General features: G+C 38.3%; 1 protein-coding gene across 1 annotated transcript in view; it reads right to left on the minus strand.

Annotated features, from left to right (window-relative positions):
- Nucleotides 1–18362, minus strand: part of RAB23 (RAB23, member RAS oncogene family) — a 34961-nt gene that overhangs the window by 14317 nt on the left and 2282 nt on the right. Inside the window, exons 2-3 of the mRNA XM_045803055.2 lie at nucleotides 12669–12884; nucleotides 7085–7170 (exon numbers count right to left, since the gene is read on the minus strand). Of these exons, the coding sequence (XP_045659011.1) occupies nucleotides 7085–7170; nucleotides 12669–12823 (241 nt within the window). The 5' untranslated portion in view covers nucleotides 12824–12884. The remainder of the gene's footprint in view (nucleotides 1–7084; nucleotides 7171–12668; nucleotides 12885–18362) is intronic.

The raw sequence follows: 18362 nt of genomic DNA on the forward strand, positions 1-18362 counted from the left end.
TTTTTTTTTTTTTTAAGAATTGAGAAGACGGGGAAAGGATTTCTTTAGAGAAAGTGCTGTCCACACCAACCCTTCTCTCTCTCTCTCTCTCTCTCTCTCTTTTTTAAAGATTTTATTTACTTACTTATTTGAGAGATAGAGAAAAAGAGCAGGGCAGCGGGTGTGGGGGGGAAACAGAGGGAGAGGGACAAGCAGACTCCCCGCTGAGCAGGGAGCCCAACATGGGGCTCCATCCCATGACCGTGAGATCATGACCTGAGCCAAAATCAAGAGTCAGACACTTAACTGACTGCCCCCGTTCTAAGGTGGGGTGCTATGGGGGAGAGTACTATCATTACCTCCTTCATCTCAACCTAGAAGGAATGGGCCTCAGCAAGACCACTTAAGTAGCTTGGTATGTGTTCCCAGCAACTGGGGAACACTCTGGACTGACGGTGTCTTGATTCAAGCCTAAGAGAGATTCAGTGGCTGGCAATAGGAGCAAAAAGGCAAGAACAACAGACAAAAAGAAAAGAGCTGCCTTTAGGAGTAACTGTGCTCCTGCCGATGGCAAGACAAAGAGTGCACAGGAATGTCACATGGATAGAGGTGACCCACATCTAAGAGACAAGCTAGCATGGATTCATTTTAAGTCACGTCCCATAGAACTGCTTATTGGATGATGGGAGTTGAGCATAAAGGAGCGTAGAGGTAGAATGCAACTCCCACGAAGGGGAGGAAGGGGGAAAAGCAACTGCAAGACTCAACTATACATGTGCCCAGAAGAAATATCCCCAAAAATGGGAACCTTGGTGGAATCCAGGACAATCCCCTAGAGAAAGAATGATCTTTGAAAACCTACCCCCCGGAGGGGCCCAACATCAGACAATAGCACCTGCAAGAGTGCTCCCGTCTGGGGCGCCTGGCTGGCTCAGTCGGTAGAGCATGGGACACTTAATCTCAGGGTTGTGAGTTTGAGCCCCATGTTGGGTGCAGAGATTACTCAAAAAAAAAAAAAAAAAAAAGAGTGCCTTTGTCTCCCAATTCCCTTTCGTCCTGGGCCTGACTGCGGAGGAGGAAGACACATCTCTAGCAAGTCAAAGAAAAGTGAAAGGACAGAAGCAACCAATATTCTCTTCCCAGACCACAGATACTGACTGGCCTATTAAAACCCCAGAGAAGATAAGATATTTAATGCTAAATTATATTTGTAGTTTTGATTAATACACAAGACTGGCTATTCTAACTGCCAAATTGAGATTATGTTTATGACTAGAAATAACTATGAAGCAGTTGAGAAAAACTACTTGAGAGTGACCAGAAAAGACATGAGCTGAAGGGAGTTTTCTTTGAGGGTCAAGAAAGAACCTCCCCTCCTCCTACTGCCTACTAAAAACAAAGGGATGGGGATGCCTGGGTGGCTCGGTCAGTTAAGCGTCTGCCTTCGGCTCAGGTCATGATCCCAAGTTGAATTTTGGTATCTTCATGAGCTCTGTTCAACATACCAACTACTAAAAATATTCTTTTTTTAAAAAAATATTTATTTATTTGAGAGAGAGAGAGAGTACGAGGGGGGGGGAAATGGCAGAGGGAGAGGGGAAAGCAGGTTCCCTGCTGAGCAGAGAGCCCAACGTGGGGCTCGATCCCAGGACCCTGGGATCAAGACCTGAGCCAAAGGCAGAAGCTTAACCGACTGAGCCACCAGGTGCCCCTACTATAAATGTTCTTAATTGAAAAATGATCCTATACTGTTATCCAATTTCTTTTTCTTCCTTTGACCTCCAGTTCTGTGTTGGTACCAGTCATCTTTAAGAAAGTTAATAAAGTTTTAAAAAAATGTTAATAATGCTTTAATTTCTCTGTTGCAGTCATTTGGACATATCTTACACCCTTGATATTTAAAGGCAGCCAGTGTTTTCTACCCATGTTTTTAAAAAGACCTTTATTTTCCTACTGTTCAATCTTCCTTCAGTACTACCTACTCCAAGAATCACACCATTAGAAGTTACTTTGTCATCATGGATAACAGTAAACCACCCACAAAAGAATCACTTCTAATAATTAACAAACTATTCCACTTATCCACACATCAGGAATATAGACATCTGAATAAAGTTTTGGTGTCAATTATAAGATCACCATTGGCAAGTATTTATTTCTAAATAATAAGATCTTTCAATAGAAGTTACTATTTCTGAATGCAATTCAGAAAATACTCCCCAAGACACATAATGCTTAGGGAGTAATTCTGTCCTCGAATACTGAAAGACCCTAAAAGATGGTCTCTAGACTTTCGAGTGTGGCTGAGGACCAGCAGTGGCAGGGTCACCTGAGAGGCTGCAGAAGTGCTGAAGCTTAGAGCCACCCACAGATCTTCTAAATTAGAGACTGCATTTTAACAAGCTCCCCAGGGGATTCATGTGCACATGACAGTTTAAAAAACAATGTTCTATACAACATGGCATAAAATTGAATAAGGGCAGACCAATCAGAAACACAAGGCTTTAGAATTGTATATATTATAGTTATTCTTCTGATTTTCAATGCCTGTCCCTTATTCTTGTTGACACTCTGTATAGTGTGAAGCACAAATTATTTAACAAACCAACCTATCGCAGATTCCACGCTCATATAATTTCAAAACAAATCTAAGGGACTTGCATAGTCTAATTCTGTTCTTTAATTTTTGTATTTTTAACGGAAATTTATAAATAGCTTGTGCAGAGCCATTTCATTTCCAACAATTTATATCCACTTATGTTCATGAAGGATGGTACTGAAAAAAAAATGTTCCCTTCTATTTATGAGCATAATCTCAGAAAATAGGTCTCAAGTCTATAACTTCATTTCTATATATTGTTAGTCAAAAACACTTTTTTCTTAGAAACAAATGACAACAAAAAAACTAAAATGAAAATGTTTTATATTGTACATAACTTTCTGTTCTAAGTATGGTTTCTACTGCCTAGGGTGGACTTCTTAAGAATTTAAGAGGAGTCATTTGGGAGCCCAAAAGGGTTTCTAATGTGATCTGTGCTCTTTCTTTACAAAGTCATGTTTCAACATGCTTCACTATACCTAATGCAGCATTCTAAGAATAGAACTATGCCTTTAAATGATGGTTTTTTATTTGATAGGTCTTTTAAATGAATTATTATAAAATTTTTCTTCTTTAAATATAAATTTTTAAAACCTTTATGTGTTTTGAATACATTTCTAAGATATAAATCAGTAAGTCCTAATTTTATAAGGCATGGTGTTTCCATCAATAAACTGGTTATCTTAACTCATTCTTCCCAGCCCTTATATTCTCTTTCTAGTCTTCGTTCCTATTTAATTACATCATCATATTTGAATCTATACTAGTAGCAGATGATTACCTGGTTGCCTAGTTGGCATCCAATTCCCCTCCCCCCCGAGAACACCTCTACCTCACTGTACAGTAGCCATATGGTTTAGGCAGGCTGAACCTACCCTCTGCTCTGGGGGAGTAGGCCCTAAGTGCACCAAGCCAATTAGGGTGATCACATCCCTCTAACTACTTACAGTGATCTGGTCAAGGGTGATCTAATCAGATAAAAGCTCAGGACTTTTGATCCATTGTTGTGGGAATTAACCCTTTCCCCCAAAGGATGTGAACAAAGCATGTGGCTTTCATTGCCCATGGTAGCAACCAAGAGGAAAATCAGCACGAGGAACCCCACACAGGGAGTGAGGCAAGTCAGGGGAATCAATGAGGTTACAGGGAGGACAAACCATAAGTAAAAGCTACCCTACTTCCACCTTTCTTTGTAGTTTATTTTGAGGTTGCTTTTCTGTTCTCAGCAACCAAAAGCATTCTGATGGAAGCCCAAAGGAAAGCATGTAAGAATAGTCAATACGCCATTTCATTCAATATGCCAAATTTATGTATAATTGCCACTGTTTATTCCTTAATTCATTTTGTGATGTGTTATTCTCATAACTTAGAAAAAGAAGCTGAACTTAAAGACTTTTCTCAGCACCCCATGCTCTTTGCCATTTTAACATGGTTGACTAAAAAATTACATTTTAAGAAAAGCTTTTAAGAGATAATCTATTTTTATGCTTAAGATCACTTAAAGTGTTAGGTGTAGGAGCACGTGGGTGGCTCAGTCAGCTAAGCGTCTGCCCTGGACTTAGGTCATGAGCCTGCTTCTCCCTCTCCCTCTGTCTCTCAAATAAATAAATAAAATCTTTCAAAATAAAATAAAATGTTAAGTGTAGGGAAACCAAAGCTGTTTGAAGCCTTTTAGTCCAAATGAAACAAAGTGGAAAAAAATTTAAACATCACTCACAGTAAATTAAGACAAGTAAATACTAAAAATTATGGGTCCTCTTTTTAGTTTCTGGCAAAGAATGTTTTTTGTAGACAGTGTAAAGAGAAACTTCGACTTGTGGACACCTAAAAAGTACTAAACAAGAAGAACACAATAAGCCAGATGAGTCAAATTTTAAAAATTAAAAGATAACAATGTTGAACTTAGTCTCATGGGATAAAATTTAAGAAAGCATTAATTCCTCAACTACAGAGAAAATAAAAATATTTTTAGCTACCTGGTCTGTTTTGTTTTTTGGTTTTGTTTTTTTTTTTTAAAGATTTTATCTATTCATTCGACAGAGAGAGAGACAGCCAGCGAGAGAGGGAACACAAGCAGGGGGAGTGGGAGAGGAAGAAGCAGGCTCATGGCGGAGGAGCCTGATGTGGGGCTCGATCCCATAATGTTGGGATCACGCCCTGAGCCAAAGGCAGACGCTCAACCGCTGTGCCACCCAGGCGCCCCTGGTTTTTGGTTTTTTTTAATCAAGGACCAAGTGATCTACTTAACTATACCATTTGAACATTTTCTTCTTTTTATTTATATGCAAATCAAAACATTTTTCACATTTGACAAGGTTTGCCTTTTTTCAGGTTAACCTTTATTTTGGGATAATTATAAACCAACAGAGTTTTGCTTTTTTTTTTTTTTTTTTTGAGAGAGAGGGATCACAGAGGCAGAGGAAAAAGCCGACTCGCTGCTGAGCAGGAAGCCCAATGTGGGGCTGGATCCTAGGACCCTGAGATCATGACCTGAGCTGAAGGCAGACGCTTAACCAACTGAGCCACCCAGGTGCCCCACACAGTTTTGCTTTTATAGGTGAGAGATACACAATGGCAAATACATTCTCCAAAAAATAACCATACTGGTTAAAAAGTAATACTGCCATATCAAATTATCACAAGCTTAAAAAGGAAGAACCTAGTCGGTTAAGCATCTGCCTTTGGGTCATAATCTCGGGGTCTTGGGATAGCCCCGCTGGGCTCCCTATTCAGCAGGAGTCTGCTTGTCCCACTCCTCTGCCCCTTCCCCCTGCTCTCTCCCTCTTTCTCTCAAATGAATAATAAAATCTTAAGGGAAAAAAAAAAAAGGAAGAACCCAACCTATCTTTTTTCCTCACAAAAGAACATACATTTCATGCCGAGAATTTAGAGAAAAAAGCTAGGTAAAAACAATGAAAATCTCATGTACTTCTACTATTTTTTCATGTTTCCACCAAGGTTTTTTTGTTTTGTTTTGTTTTTTTCCTGTGCGAATGGGGTGAGGGGGTGTGGTGGTAATAACCCCACTAAGAAAATACAAATAATTTTTACTCAAGAATTAACTTTAATTTTTGGGCCTGTTAACCAATAGTGTCAAAGCTCATGAAATTAATAATTTGATAAAAATGCCATCTAATCTAAGAGCTTTGGGTCATAAGAACATAATTCCTGGGGAGCCTGGGTGGCTCAGTCGTTAAGCGTCTGCCTTTGGCTCAGGGCGTGATCCCAGCATTCCAGGATTGAGCCCCACATCAGGCTCCTCTGCTGGGAGCCTGCTTCTTCCTCTCCCACTCCCCCTGCTTGTGTTCCCTCTCTCGCGGGCTGTCTCTCTCTCTCTCTGTCAAATAAATAAATAAAAATCTTAAAAAAAAAAAAAAAAAAAAAAAAAGAATATAATTCCTGCCTCATGCCATGTTACAGGTGCTCAAGACCCAAACTAGCATCTACAGGGGAGCAACAGTCAAAACTACTGCCCCTGGAGTATGGTGACTAACATAATATAATAAAAAATCATTTAAAAAAAAAAAAAAAAAAAAAAAAAAACTACTGCCCCTGGGAAGCTAAGGGCACAGTGAATAGAATAAGTAGTTGTTGCATTATTAGAATGATACCTGAGAGGTGTACCTCTCTTTAATTTCTCAAGGAACCAAAAGTCTTCTTTAGAGGAGGCAGTGGAAGTCAGGTTTCCCTGGTACCAAGTCAGAAAGGCAACTTCTTTGGTTGTTTATACGTTAGTATAATTACATTTTCATTAAATCTCCGTTGCCATTATTATAAATCGCATATTTTCAAAAGTGGGAAAAAACAAAATATATATGCAAAAGCATCCATAGTCTATAGGGCTACGTGGGACTATATGGAGCCTTCAGTTACTTTGTTCTCATTACAATCACCATTAACAATAAGGCAGAGAAACACTGAAAATGCTTTCATAAATTCCAAAAGAAAAGGACAAAATTTTAGAGGAAAATGTTAATTGGAACTTCAGGTTCCATTTAGAAATTTCAGCTTTCCTTGAGGAATTTAACCCCGTATTTTAGACTCTAAAGTGCTACAGCTGTAGTTCTTTCCTTTCACATGTATCTCACGTGTCCCTGAACTCTTACAGCACCGAGATGGCTTTATCCACGCAATTTCATGCATAATACAAAGTGTCATCTTATTTGCAGGAACTTTACTTTTTCATGCCAGTTTCCACTCTCTCTGACCAGAGAATCATCTCCCTGTGGTCAGAAATAGGCACTGAACAGTTTCTAACTGATTAGAACTCGGAATGCCTATGTGAGTCATATAATTCCAAGGCAGAGACAAACTATCTATAGTACAAAGTATTATTTACTACTCAACAAGATCATTAGGAGAATAATGACCTAAGAGGTTTTTAAAAATACTTTGAAATTAACTCAGGTCTTCTTAAAAAGAAACTCTTCTGATGTCGAATAAAAAAAGTGAAGTTCTTTGTTTAGCCAAAAGAACATGCCCAAACAAACAAACGCCACAATTTACCTCGATAGTAGGCCTTTGTTATTGCATCAAATTCCTCTTGACCTGCTGTATCCCACAACATGAGTCTGACATCTTCATCATTAACTCTGAAACAAGAGATGAATTTATTTCATATGTAAAGAAAACATCTTTAGTAACATTGCTTTGTGCATATTTTTATTTTTCAAATCTGAAGTTGTTAAAACTATACTGTTGGTTTTCACTCTGAAAAAGTCTCAGTGCTTTTAAAGGCTGATACCACTACCAGTAGTGAAAGGAAAGGGGGAAAGACATCCCCCCAAAGCTTTAACTTCATACGTGATTTGAGTTTACCTGCCGTGTTTTCTCCTTTAACAACAGTCAGACAGCAGTGGCTCAAAGACTAGTAGCACTGGGAAGGGGATTGCCTTAGGTTAGTACTTGCTCTCCTCTTGCTATCACACTCCAATGGGTTCTGGTGCACAAGTGACAGAATAAGAAAGGAAAGAAGCAAAAAAGGAAGGAAGGAAGGAAGGGAAGAAGGGAGGAAGAAAAGCAGCTTGGTTGTCCTACAACTTAAAAACTTACTCTTATTTTGTCATACGGTGCATTGCTTTATGTTCTATAAATTCACTGCAAGCACTGAAACACCAAACACTGAAACACTGCTCCTAGGGGAAATACAAGGTTAGGTTCTGTGAGCCCTAGTTATGTTTTCCCTAACCTAATACCTAACCTTGGTTTATTGGTGGTTGTTTAAAAGATGCCTTATTTAAAACATATTGTTAATTCATTAACATTGAACTCAAGGCCCACAGCACTGTAACTCGTGCATAAATGAAGTGTACCTAACATACATATTTTCTCTTTAAGGCACATCATAGCCTTCTTATACTTAGGACTAGATAGCACTACACTTAGGGGCCATTTTAAACAGCGACATCATCAACAAGAAGTACAAAAACATGTCACAAAAACAGACATGAGAAAACACTTGTTTACAATAGTGTGAGGGATGAAAAAAGAAGGAAGAGGGTTGCCTCAGTCACCCTAAGCTGACAATGTGCATGTAGCGTAGCAAGTATCTGCTACTCTGTGCATATCCACGAATGACCACCAAAGCTCTGGGAGTACTGACTCTGGGGTTACAAATAAATTTTAGCAAGTGGATCAACTGCAAATATGGAACCTACAAATAATGAGAATCAATAGTTACTTAAAGAATATATATGGAATCTACAAATAACGAGGATCAACTGCATACTTAACATATTAATTTGGTTCAGATAAGAAATACAAAAATGAACATCATGAAGCCTTAAAATATTTGAGAAAGGAAGTAAACATGGAAGTATTTTTAAAAGAGAGCAATAGAATACAAATTAGAAATTGAACAATCTTAAAACAATGAACACAATTATCTTTAATGCTAATGTCTAGGCTAGTCAGATTTGTTTAATGTTATTTATTTTTTTAATACCTGTCAGTTTGTCCCTACAATTTAAAATATGCTTGGGGTGTGGGAGAACAGGCAAAATGAGTGAAGGGGAGTGGGAGACACGGGCTTCTAGTTACGGAATGAGTAAGTCGCAGGAATCAGAGGTACAGCATAGGAAATATAGTTAATGACACTGTAAGAAAATTATATGGGGACAGGATGTAGCTACTCTCGTGGTGAACATAGCATAACCTATAGAGAAGTTGAATCATTCTGTTGTACACCTGAAACTAATGTAACATTATGTGTCAACTATATTCAAATGAAATGAAATAAAATAAAATACCTTTAAAATTTCTCAGGACTAATGACAAAAACTGTTACTATTTCTTTTTTAAGATTTTATTTATTTGACAAAGAGAACAAGCAGGGGGAGTGACAAGCAGAGGGAGAGGGAGAAGTAGGCTCCCTGCTGAACAGGAAGCCCGATGCAAGACTCAATCCCAGGACTCTGGGATCATGACCTGGGCCTATGGCAGCTGCTTAACCAACTGAGCCACGCACGCATACACCCTCCCCCCCCCCCCCCCCCCCCCCCCGCCAACTGTTCCTTTTGATGTGTTTTAGAATCCAACTGGATTTCCTGAAGTAAGACTTCCTTTACACTGGAGTATTTAATCCTGCCAAACCTGCTCTTATTTCTTTAAAACAATTCTCTAACTCCGAGATAGTCCTAGGATCCCATAATAGTTGAAAACTATTCTGAGAGACAGGTAACTGTCCTTCCAAATAAACAGGTATGCCTTGGTTCATTGCACTTGCTTTACTGTGCTTCACAGAGACTGTTTTTTTTTAACAAATTGCAGGGTTGCCACAAACCAGCCAGGCTATCAGCACCATTTTTCCAACAGCATCTGCTCACTTTGTATCTCTGTGCCACATTTTGGTAATTCTTAGAATATTTCAAATTTTTTCATTATTATAGTTGTTATGGTGATCTCTAATTAGTGATCTTTCATGTTACTATTGTAACTGTTTTGGGGTGCCTACAGACTGCTTCCACATAAGATGGACACTTAGCTATGTCATTAGGTATGTGTGTTCACACTGTTCCACCAACCAGCCCTTCCTTCATTTCCTTCCCTTTTCTGGCATCTCCCTATTCTGAGACACAGCAATACTGAAATTAAGCCAATTAATAGCCCTACAGTGGCCTCTAAGTGTTCAAGTGAAAGCAAGAGCCACACATCTCTCACTTTAAACAAAAGCTAGACATGATTAAATACTGTGAGGAAAGAATGCTGAAAGCTGAGATCAGCTGAAAGCCAGCCCGCTTGTGCCAGGTGGCCAAAGTTGTGAACGCAAAGGAAAAGTTCTTGAAGGAAATTAAATGTGCTCCTGGCTGGCTCAGTCAGTAGAGCATACAACTCTTGATCTCACGGTCATGAGTTCGAGCCCCAAGTTGGGCACAGAGATTACTTTAATAAACAAACAAACAAATAAATGCGCTACTCCAGTGAACACACGTGATAAGAAAGCAAAACAGCCTCACTGCCCTATGGAGGAAGTTTTGGTGATCTGGAGAGAAGATAAAACCAGCCACACATTCCCTTAAACCAAAGCTTAATCCAGAGAAAGGTCCTAACTTCCTCAATTCTCTGAAGGAGGAGAGAGGTGAGGAAGCTGCAGGAAAATCTGAAGCTAGCAGAGGAGGGTTTATCAGGTTGAAGGAAAGATGCGGCCTCTGTAACGTAAAAGTACTCACGTGCGAGCTGCAGCAGGTTACCCAGAAGATTGAGCCAGAGAATTCCTGAAGGTGCTACACTAAACAGCAGATTTTCAATGTGGATGAAACAGCCTTCTACTGGAAGGAGATGGCATTAAGGATGTTCATAGCTAGAGAGAAGTCAGTGCCTGGCTTCAAAGCTTCAAAAGACAGGTTGACTCCCTTATTAGGCGCTAATGCCGCTGGTGACTTAAAGTTGAAGCCAGTGCTTATTTACCATTCTGAAAATTCTAGGGCCCTTAAGAATTATGCTAAATTTACTCTGTCTGTGCTCTATAAATGGAACAGCAAGGCCTGGATGACAGCACTTGTGTTTACACGATGGTTTACTGAATATTTTAAGCCCACTGCTGAGACCTACTGCTCAGAACAAAAATTCCTCCAAAATTTGACTGCTCAGTGGCAATGCAGTGGTCACCCAAGAGCTCCACTGGAGATGCTAACACAGTATCCATTCTGTGGCCCATGGATCAAGAAATAATTTTGACTTTCAAGCCTTACTATTTAAGAAATACATTGTGTGGGGCGCCTGGGTGGCGCAGTCGTTAAAGCGTCTGCCTTCGGCTCAGGGCGTGATCCTGGCGATCCGGGATCGAGTCCCACATCAGGCTCTTCTGCTGTGAGCCTGCTTCTTCCTCTCCCACTCCCCCTGCTGTGTTCCCTCTCTCGCTGGCTGTCTCTCTGTCACATAAATAAATAAAATCTTTAAAAAAAAAAAAAAAAAAAAAAAAAAAAAGAAATACATTGTGTAAGGTTATAGCTGCCACAGACGGTGATTCCTCTGATGGATCTGGGCAAAGAAAATCAAAAACTTGATACAAAAGATTCACCAATTTGGATGCCATTAAGAACATTCATGTCACTGGAAGAGATCAAATAACATCGACAAGACTTTGGAAGAAGTAGATTCCAACTCTCATGGATGAGTTTGTGGGGTTTGAGACTTCTGTGGAGGAAGTAACTGAACAATGGGTGAAAAGAGCAAGAAAACTGGAATTAGAAGTGGAGCCGGAGGGTGGGACTGAGCTGCTGCGATCTGTGATAAAAGCTGAACGGATGACGAGCTGCTTATTATGGACGAGCAAAGAAAGTGGGTTCTTGGTATGGAGTCTACTCCTGGTGAAGGCGCTGTGCAGACTGTCGAAATGACAACAAAGGATTTAGAATATTACATAAACTTAGTTGATCATGTGGTAGCACGATTTGAGAGAATTTTTTTAAGTTTTTAATTTTTTTTTTTAAAGATTTTATTTATTTATTCAACAGAGATAGAGATAGAGACAGCCAGCGAGAGAGGGAACACAAGCAGGGGGAGTGGGAGAGGAAGAAGCAGGCTCATAGCGGAGGAGCCTGATGTGGGGCTCAATCCCACAACGCCGGGATCACGCCCTGAGCTGAAGGCAGACGCCCAACCACTGCGCTACCCAGGCGCCCCAAGTTTTTAATTTTAATTCCAGTATAGTTAGCATATAGTGTTATATTAGTTTCAGGTATACAATATAGTGATTCAAATGGGTTTGAGAGAATTGACTCCAATTTTGAATGAAGTTCTACTGTGGGTAAAATGCCATCAAATGGCATCATATGCCACTGAGAAATCATTCCTGAGAGGTAGAGTGAATCAATGAGAAAACTCCACTGTTGTCTTATATTAAAATTAAAAAATCACCATACCACCCCCACCATCAGCAACCACCACCCTGATCAGTCAGCAGCCATCAATATCGAGGTGAGACCCTCCACCAGCAAAAGATTCAGACTTGGTGAAAGATCAGAGGATGGTTAGCATTTTTTAGCAAGAAAGTATTTTTAAATGAAGGTATGTACATTATTTGTTTAGACATAATGCTATCACATACTTAACAGACTACAGTATAATGTAAACATAACTTTATACAACTAGGAAACCAAAAAATTCATTTGACTCGCTTTATTACGGTGGTCTGGAACTGAACCTGCAAAACCTCCAAGTTGAGCTTATAGTGGACAGAAATCTCATTAGAGTCGAGCATCAGTTTGTGTTTACAAAGTATGCAAGGTGTCACCAATAAACATAAAACAGATACAAGATAGAAAGGGTGGGGAGGGGAGTATGGAAAAAGGGGGGAAAATGAGGAAGGGAAAATAGATGAAAGGTAAGAAAAAGACAGAAGGATAAAGATATACACAGGAATATGTTAACTAACTAGAATTTAAATAAAAACTTGAAATGTTAAAGAGAAAGGAAAAAGAAAAAAAAAAAGGTACACACAGGACTGAGTATTTGAAAACCACCACCAACTGTCTCATTAGCCACTGCCACTAGATCCCTAACCTTGAACCGTACTGTAATTAGTGTTATTCCAAAGCCTGGGATAGAGTTCACAAATCAAAATGAGGGGATAAAATGGCCAAGTACATACTGGATTTGTCGCTCCAAAAAATCAACTCCAATGGTTTTCTTGTAGTCTTTTGTAAAAATTCCTTTGCAATATCGCTGAATCATACTTGATTTTCCAACTGCTCCGTTCCCTACAACCACCATCTTGATGGCCACTTCCATATCTTCCTCCAACATTTTTGCAGTTGTGAAGGTTTCTGAACCAACTTTAATTCCAGGTGATCAGATCTTCTCAAATCTGTGGTTTAAAATGAAATTATTTTTCATAACATAAAAATTGTACAAAATATTATAATTTTAAAGATATATTTATTTCCTTGAGAGAGAGAATGCGTAAGCAGGGGGAGGGGCTTGGAGAGAATCTCAAGCGGACTAACTGCTGAGCACAGAACCTGATGTGGGGCTGGATCCCAAGATCATGAGTCTTTTGAAACCAAGAGTCAGATGCTTAACTGACTGAGCCACCCAGGCACCCCAAAAATTGTACAAAATAAGCTATAATTGTTTTACGAAGAAATAACTATATTACATTCCAAGATTTCTTCCATGATGGAGGTCCCCTTACCACCCTGTTTAGAACATGTAAATTCTCTGAAAGGAGGAACAATAACATCATTCATTTTTGAATCCTGAACAACAGCACAATATATGACATCCAGGTATTAATAAACGCCTAGATTACATAGTTCTATTTTTCAATCTTAAGACTAAGATTGCAGTGTTAGAATTGCGGTCTGATTCAAAGTTGCCACTGACTAGTTCTGTGTTCTAAGTGAAGTTACTGGCTAACCTCTTTCAGCTTCAGTTTACCGAGGATACTTACCTCAGAAGATTGTTGATCAATGGTACATATAAAGCACTTAGCATAGTGAAAATTAAGCTTACAAACAATGGTGGTTTAGTTTTACACAACATAATAAATTCCTCACAGTTACCACCACATGGGCAACAAATACAAAATCTAAGGTATAATTAATACCCCTAGAAAAGCACCCCAAAGGAAGATTTTCTGAAAACTATACAACTTTGTGACAGCTTTGGACTCCTACAGTGCTTTACTGTTCAGGTTACAATGACTCCTTTACAAATAATCTTATACCACACATTCTTTCTTTAGTTTCAGACTAGTTACAATTACTCCTATAAGGAAAGTAATATAATGTGTACTGTTTGCATTTTAGACTGAAAAGAACAGAAAGTCAATTTCTTCATATTTCTTCGTAAAATTTCTAGTTAAAATCCTGACTACAATTATATGTTATAATATTATATTCCAACGCCCTTAACTGAAAATCCATCTATACTACCACTACACAAAACAAGTCTGAAACACGAAGAACATTCCTCCCCGCTCCCCAAGGAGTCTCAGTAATTGTCCCTAGTACTTCACAGACTTGCACAATCATAAGAATCATCTAGGAAGATCTGTAAAAGTATAGGTTCTAGATCTCCACCTCAAACATAATTAAATGATGTAAAGAAAATACAATATCAGAATGAAAGGAGCAAAAAATGGTAGGAGCAAAAATACAGGTAAATACAATAGATTCCTCTTGAGTGTTCTAAATGATGTTTGACTTAAACACAACTGTGTGGTTTTCAATATGTACAGAGAAAAATATTTAACATAATTAATTATAAATGGGTGAGGACAAAGGAATGTAAAGGGAGGTAAGGTTTCTATGCCTCCCTTGAACTGGTAAAATGTTGACACCAACGGACTGTAATAAATTATATATAATGTAGCTTATATAGTATAATACCTAGAGCAACCACTGAAGAAATTACACAATGAGGGGTGCTTGGGTGGCTCAGTTGGTTAGGCATCTGCTTTCAGCTCAGGTCATGATCTCAGGCTCCTGGGATCAAGTTCCCACATCTGGCTCCAAGTTCAGCATGGAACCTGCTTCTCCCTCTTTCTCTGCCCTTCCCCCCCAACTTGTGTGCTCCCCCTCTTTCTCTCAAAGAAAAAAAATAAAATCTTAAAAAAAAAGGAAGTTATGCAGAGATATACTAAAAAACACTACAATAAAACAAAATGAAAGTCTAGTAACAGAATAAAATGATCAGAATCTAATTGGCATTTATAGAACTGTCCATACAACAGCAGAATATACTTTTTTCTTTTAAAGATTTTATTTACTGAGAGAGAGAAAGAGTGTGAGCAGGGGGAGAGGCAGAGGGAGAGGGAGAAAGAATCTCCAACAGACTCTGCACGGAGCCTGTCTAGGGGCTTGAACTCACAACCTTGAGATCATGACCTGAGCCAAAATCAACAGTCGTACACTCAACTGACTGAGCCACCCAGGCACCCCAGAATATGCTTCTTTGTAAGTACCCATTAAATATATACCAAGATAAAACAGATTCTAGGCCATAAAACAAACCTCAACAAACTTAAAATAATGGTACCACAATGCAATCAAATTAGAAATCGGTAACACAAATATAACAGGAAAATCTGCAAATATTTGCAAACTAAAAACAACAGACTTGTAAAGAACCTGTGGGCCAAAGAAAGAAGCTCAAAAGACATTTTTCCAAATAATTAAACTGAATTAAAATGAAAATACAAAATGTGAAATCTGTGGGACACAGCTAATGTAGTGCTGAGGGAAAATTTATAGCACTAAATGCTTACCTTAGAAAAGAAGTCTCAAATTGATACGTTAAACTCTCACCTCAAGAAACTAGAAAAAGAAGAGCAAAATAAACCCAAACCAAAAGATGAAAATAATAAAAGTAAGCAGAAATCAATGAAATTGAAAACAGAAAAATAAGGAAAATTAAACAAAAAACTTTCTTTAAAGATAAAAAAAATTGACAAACACAGAAAAAAAAAAAAGAAAGAAGACACAAATTACCAGTATTAGGAATAAAATCAAGAATGTCACTGTGGACTGTGCAGACTCAAAAGGATGATATAACAACTCCACACATAAATTTGACAACATAGGGAAGCTTGGGCGGCTCAGTCAGTTAAGCGTTCGACTCTTGATTTCGACTCAGGTCATGATCTCAGGGTCAGGAGATGGAGCCCCGCATAGGGGTTTAAGATTCTGTCTCTCCCTCTCCTTCTGCCCCTCCCCTCTTTAAAAAAAATTGACAACTTAGATGAAATGGACCAATTCCTTAAAAAGCATTAACTACCACAACTCACTCAATATGAAATAGATAATTTGAATAGACCTATAACTATAAAGGAAATTGAACTTGTAACTTAAAAACTCAAAGAGAGGGGCGCCTGGGTGGCTCAGTTGTTAAGCGTCTGCCTTCAGCTCAGGGCATGATCCCAGCGTTCTGGGATCAAGCCCCACATCGGGCTCCCTGCTCAGCGGGAAGCCTGCTTCTCCCTCTCCCACTCCCCCTGCTTGTGTTCCCTCTCTCGCTGCCTCTCTCTCTGTCAAATACATAAATAAAATCTTTAAAAATATATAAATTAAAAAAAAAAAGCCTAAAGAGAAATCTCCAGGCTCAGGTGATTTCACTGGAGAATTTTATCAAACTTTTTAAGAATTGACACCAATGATATACACTCTCTTTCAGAATATAGAAGAGAAGGGAATACTTCCCAACTTATTTTATAAAGCCAGTATTACTTTGATAACAACTTCACACAAAAACAGTACCAAAAAAACCAAAACCAAAAAACAAAAACAACTGGACAAAGACACACAAAAGTCCTCAACAAAATATTAGAAAATCAAGTCTAGGAATTTATAAAAAGAGTAACTAGGACCAAGTGGGCTTTATTTTGGGAATGCAAGGCTGGTTCAATACTCAAAAATCAATCAGCATAACCTACCACATTAACAAAGTAAAAAAGAAAAACCTCATCACCATATCAACTGAAACAGAGGAAACGTATAACAAAATTCCACACTGATTTGTCAGAAAAATAGTCAGCAAACTAGAAAAACAAGAGGACTTCTAAAGCCTCATAAATGTCCTCTATTAAAAAACTCCACAGCTAACATTATACTTAACTCTGAAAGCCTGATTGCCTTTTTGTTTTCAAGTAAACTCTATGCACAACATGGGGCTCAAACTCATGACCCCGAGTTCGAGAGTCACATGCTCTACTGACTGAGCCAGCCAGGCACCCCTGAAAGCCTAACTGCTTTAAATCTTAGACTGAGAGCAAGGTAAGTATGTTCACTCTCTCTACTCCCATTCATCATATGCAAAGTCCTAGCCAGGAAACTAGGTGACAAGAAATAAGACTCTTCCAGATTAGAGAAAAATTAAATAAAACTGTCCCTACTCACAAATTACATGAATGTCTTTACAGAAAACCCCCAAGGAATTAAAAAAAAAAAAAAAAAAAACACCCTAGAACTAATAAATGAGTTTAGGAAGGACGAGGGATACAAAGGCAAAACACAATGCTGAATTGTTATTTCCATACCCTAACAATGTACAAATTGAAACCAAAATTTTTATTTATTTAAGTTATTTCTACACCCAATGTGGGGCTAGAACTCACAACCCCAAGATCAAGAGTTGCATGCTCTTCCAAGTAAACCAGCCAGGCACCCCTGAACCAAAAATTTTAAGTGACATTTATAAAAGTTCCCCCCAAATTAAATACTTTGGTATAAATTTAACAAAACATGTACAGGACCTATATGCTGAAAACTATAAAACACTAATGAAACAAAGACCTAAATAAACAAAAAGACATGCCATGCTCACAGACTGGAGGACTCAAAGTAAAGACAGCATTTCTCTCCAAATTGATCCATGGCTTATACAATTTCAAAGCACCAGCAGCATTTTTTGTAGTTAAGACAAGCTGATCCTAAACGTTGTATGAAAAGGCAAATAAACTAGAATCGCTAACACAATTTTTAAAAATAAAATAGGAGGAAATCATACCAGCCAATTTTAAGACACCATAAAGCTTTACTAATCAAGAAAGTGTGATACTGATAAACAGAACGATATATAAATCAACGGAACAGAACAGAGGGCGCAAAAATAGACCCACACAAATTCAGCCAGTTGATTTTTGACAAAGGTGCGAAAACAATTCAATGGAGAAAAGACTGTTTTCAACAAATGGTGATGGAAAACTGGACATTCATATGTAAAAAAGTAAACATTTACCTAAACCTCACATCTTATACAAATAATTTTAAATGGATCATAGATCTAAAAGTAAAATTATAAAAAAATAAATAAAAAATAAAAGTAAAACTATAGGGGCACCTACATGGGTCAGTTAGTAGAATTTGCGATTCGATCTAGGGGTTGTGAGTTCAAGCCTCATGTTGGGTGTAGAGATTACTTAAAAATAAAATCTCAGGGGTGCCTGGGTGGCTCAGTTGGTTAAGCATCTGCCTTTGGCTCAGGTCATGATCCCAGAGCCCTGGGATCCAGCCTGGGAGGGAAAAATCCCTGCTCAGCATGAGTCTGCTTCTCCCTCTCCCTCTGCTGCTCCCCCACCCTCACCCCACCTTGTGCTCATGTACTCTCTCTCTCTCAAATAAATAAATATTTATAAAATAAAATAAAATCTTTAATGAAAAATAAAAAAATAAAAGTAAAACTATAATCTTTAGAATAAATTTTTTACAAGGTGAAAATGTTGACCTGGGGCTAGAAAGAGTTCTTAGACATCATACCAAAAAAAATTCCACAAAAGGAAAAACTGATAAATTGAACTTCACAAAAATTAAAAACATTTGTTCTATGAATGATACTGTTATATGAA

This window comes from Ursus americanus, chromosome 29, assembly GCF_024610735.1.
Source record: "Ursus americanus isolate L20-20 chromosome 29, mUrsAme1.1.p, whole genome shotgun sequence".
In the NCBI taxonomy this organism is placed as follows: domain Eukaryota; kingdom Metazoa; phylum Chordata; class Mammalia; order Carnivora; family Ursidae; genus Ursus; species Ursus americanus.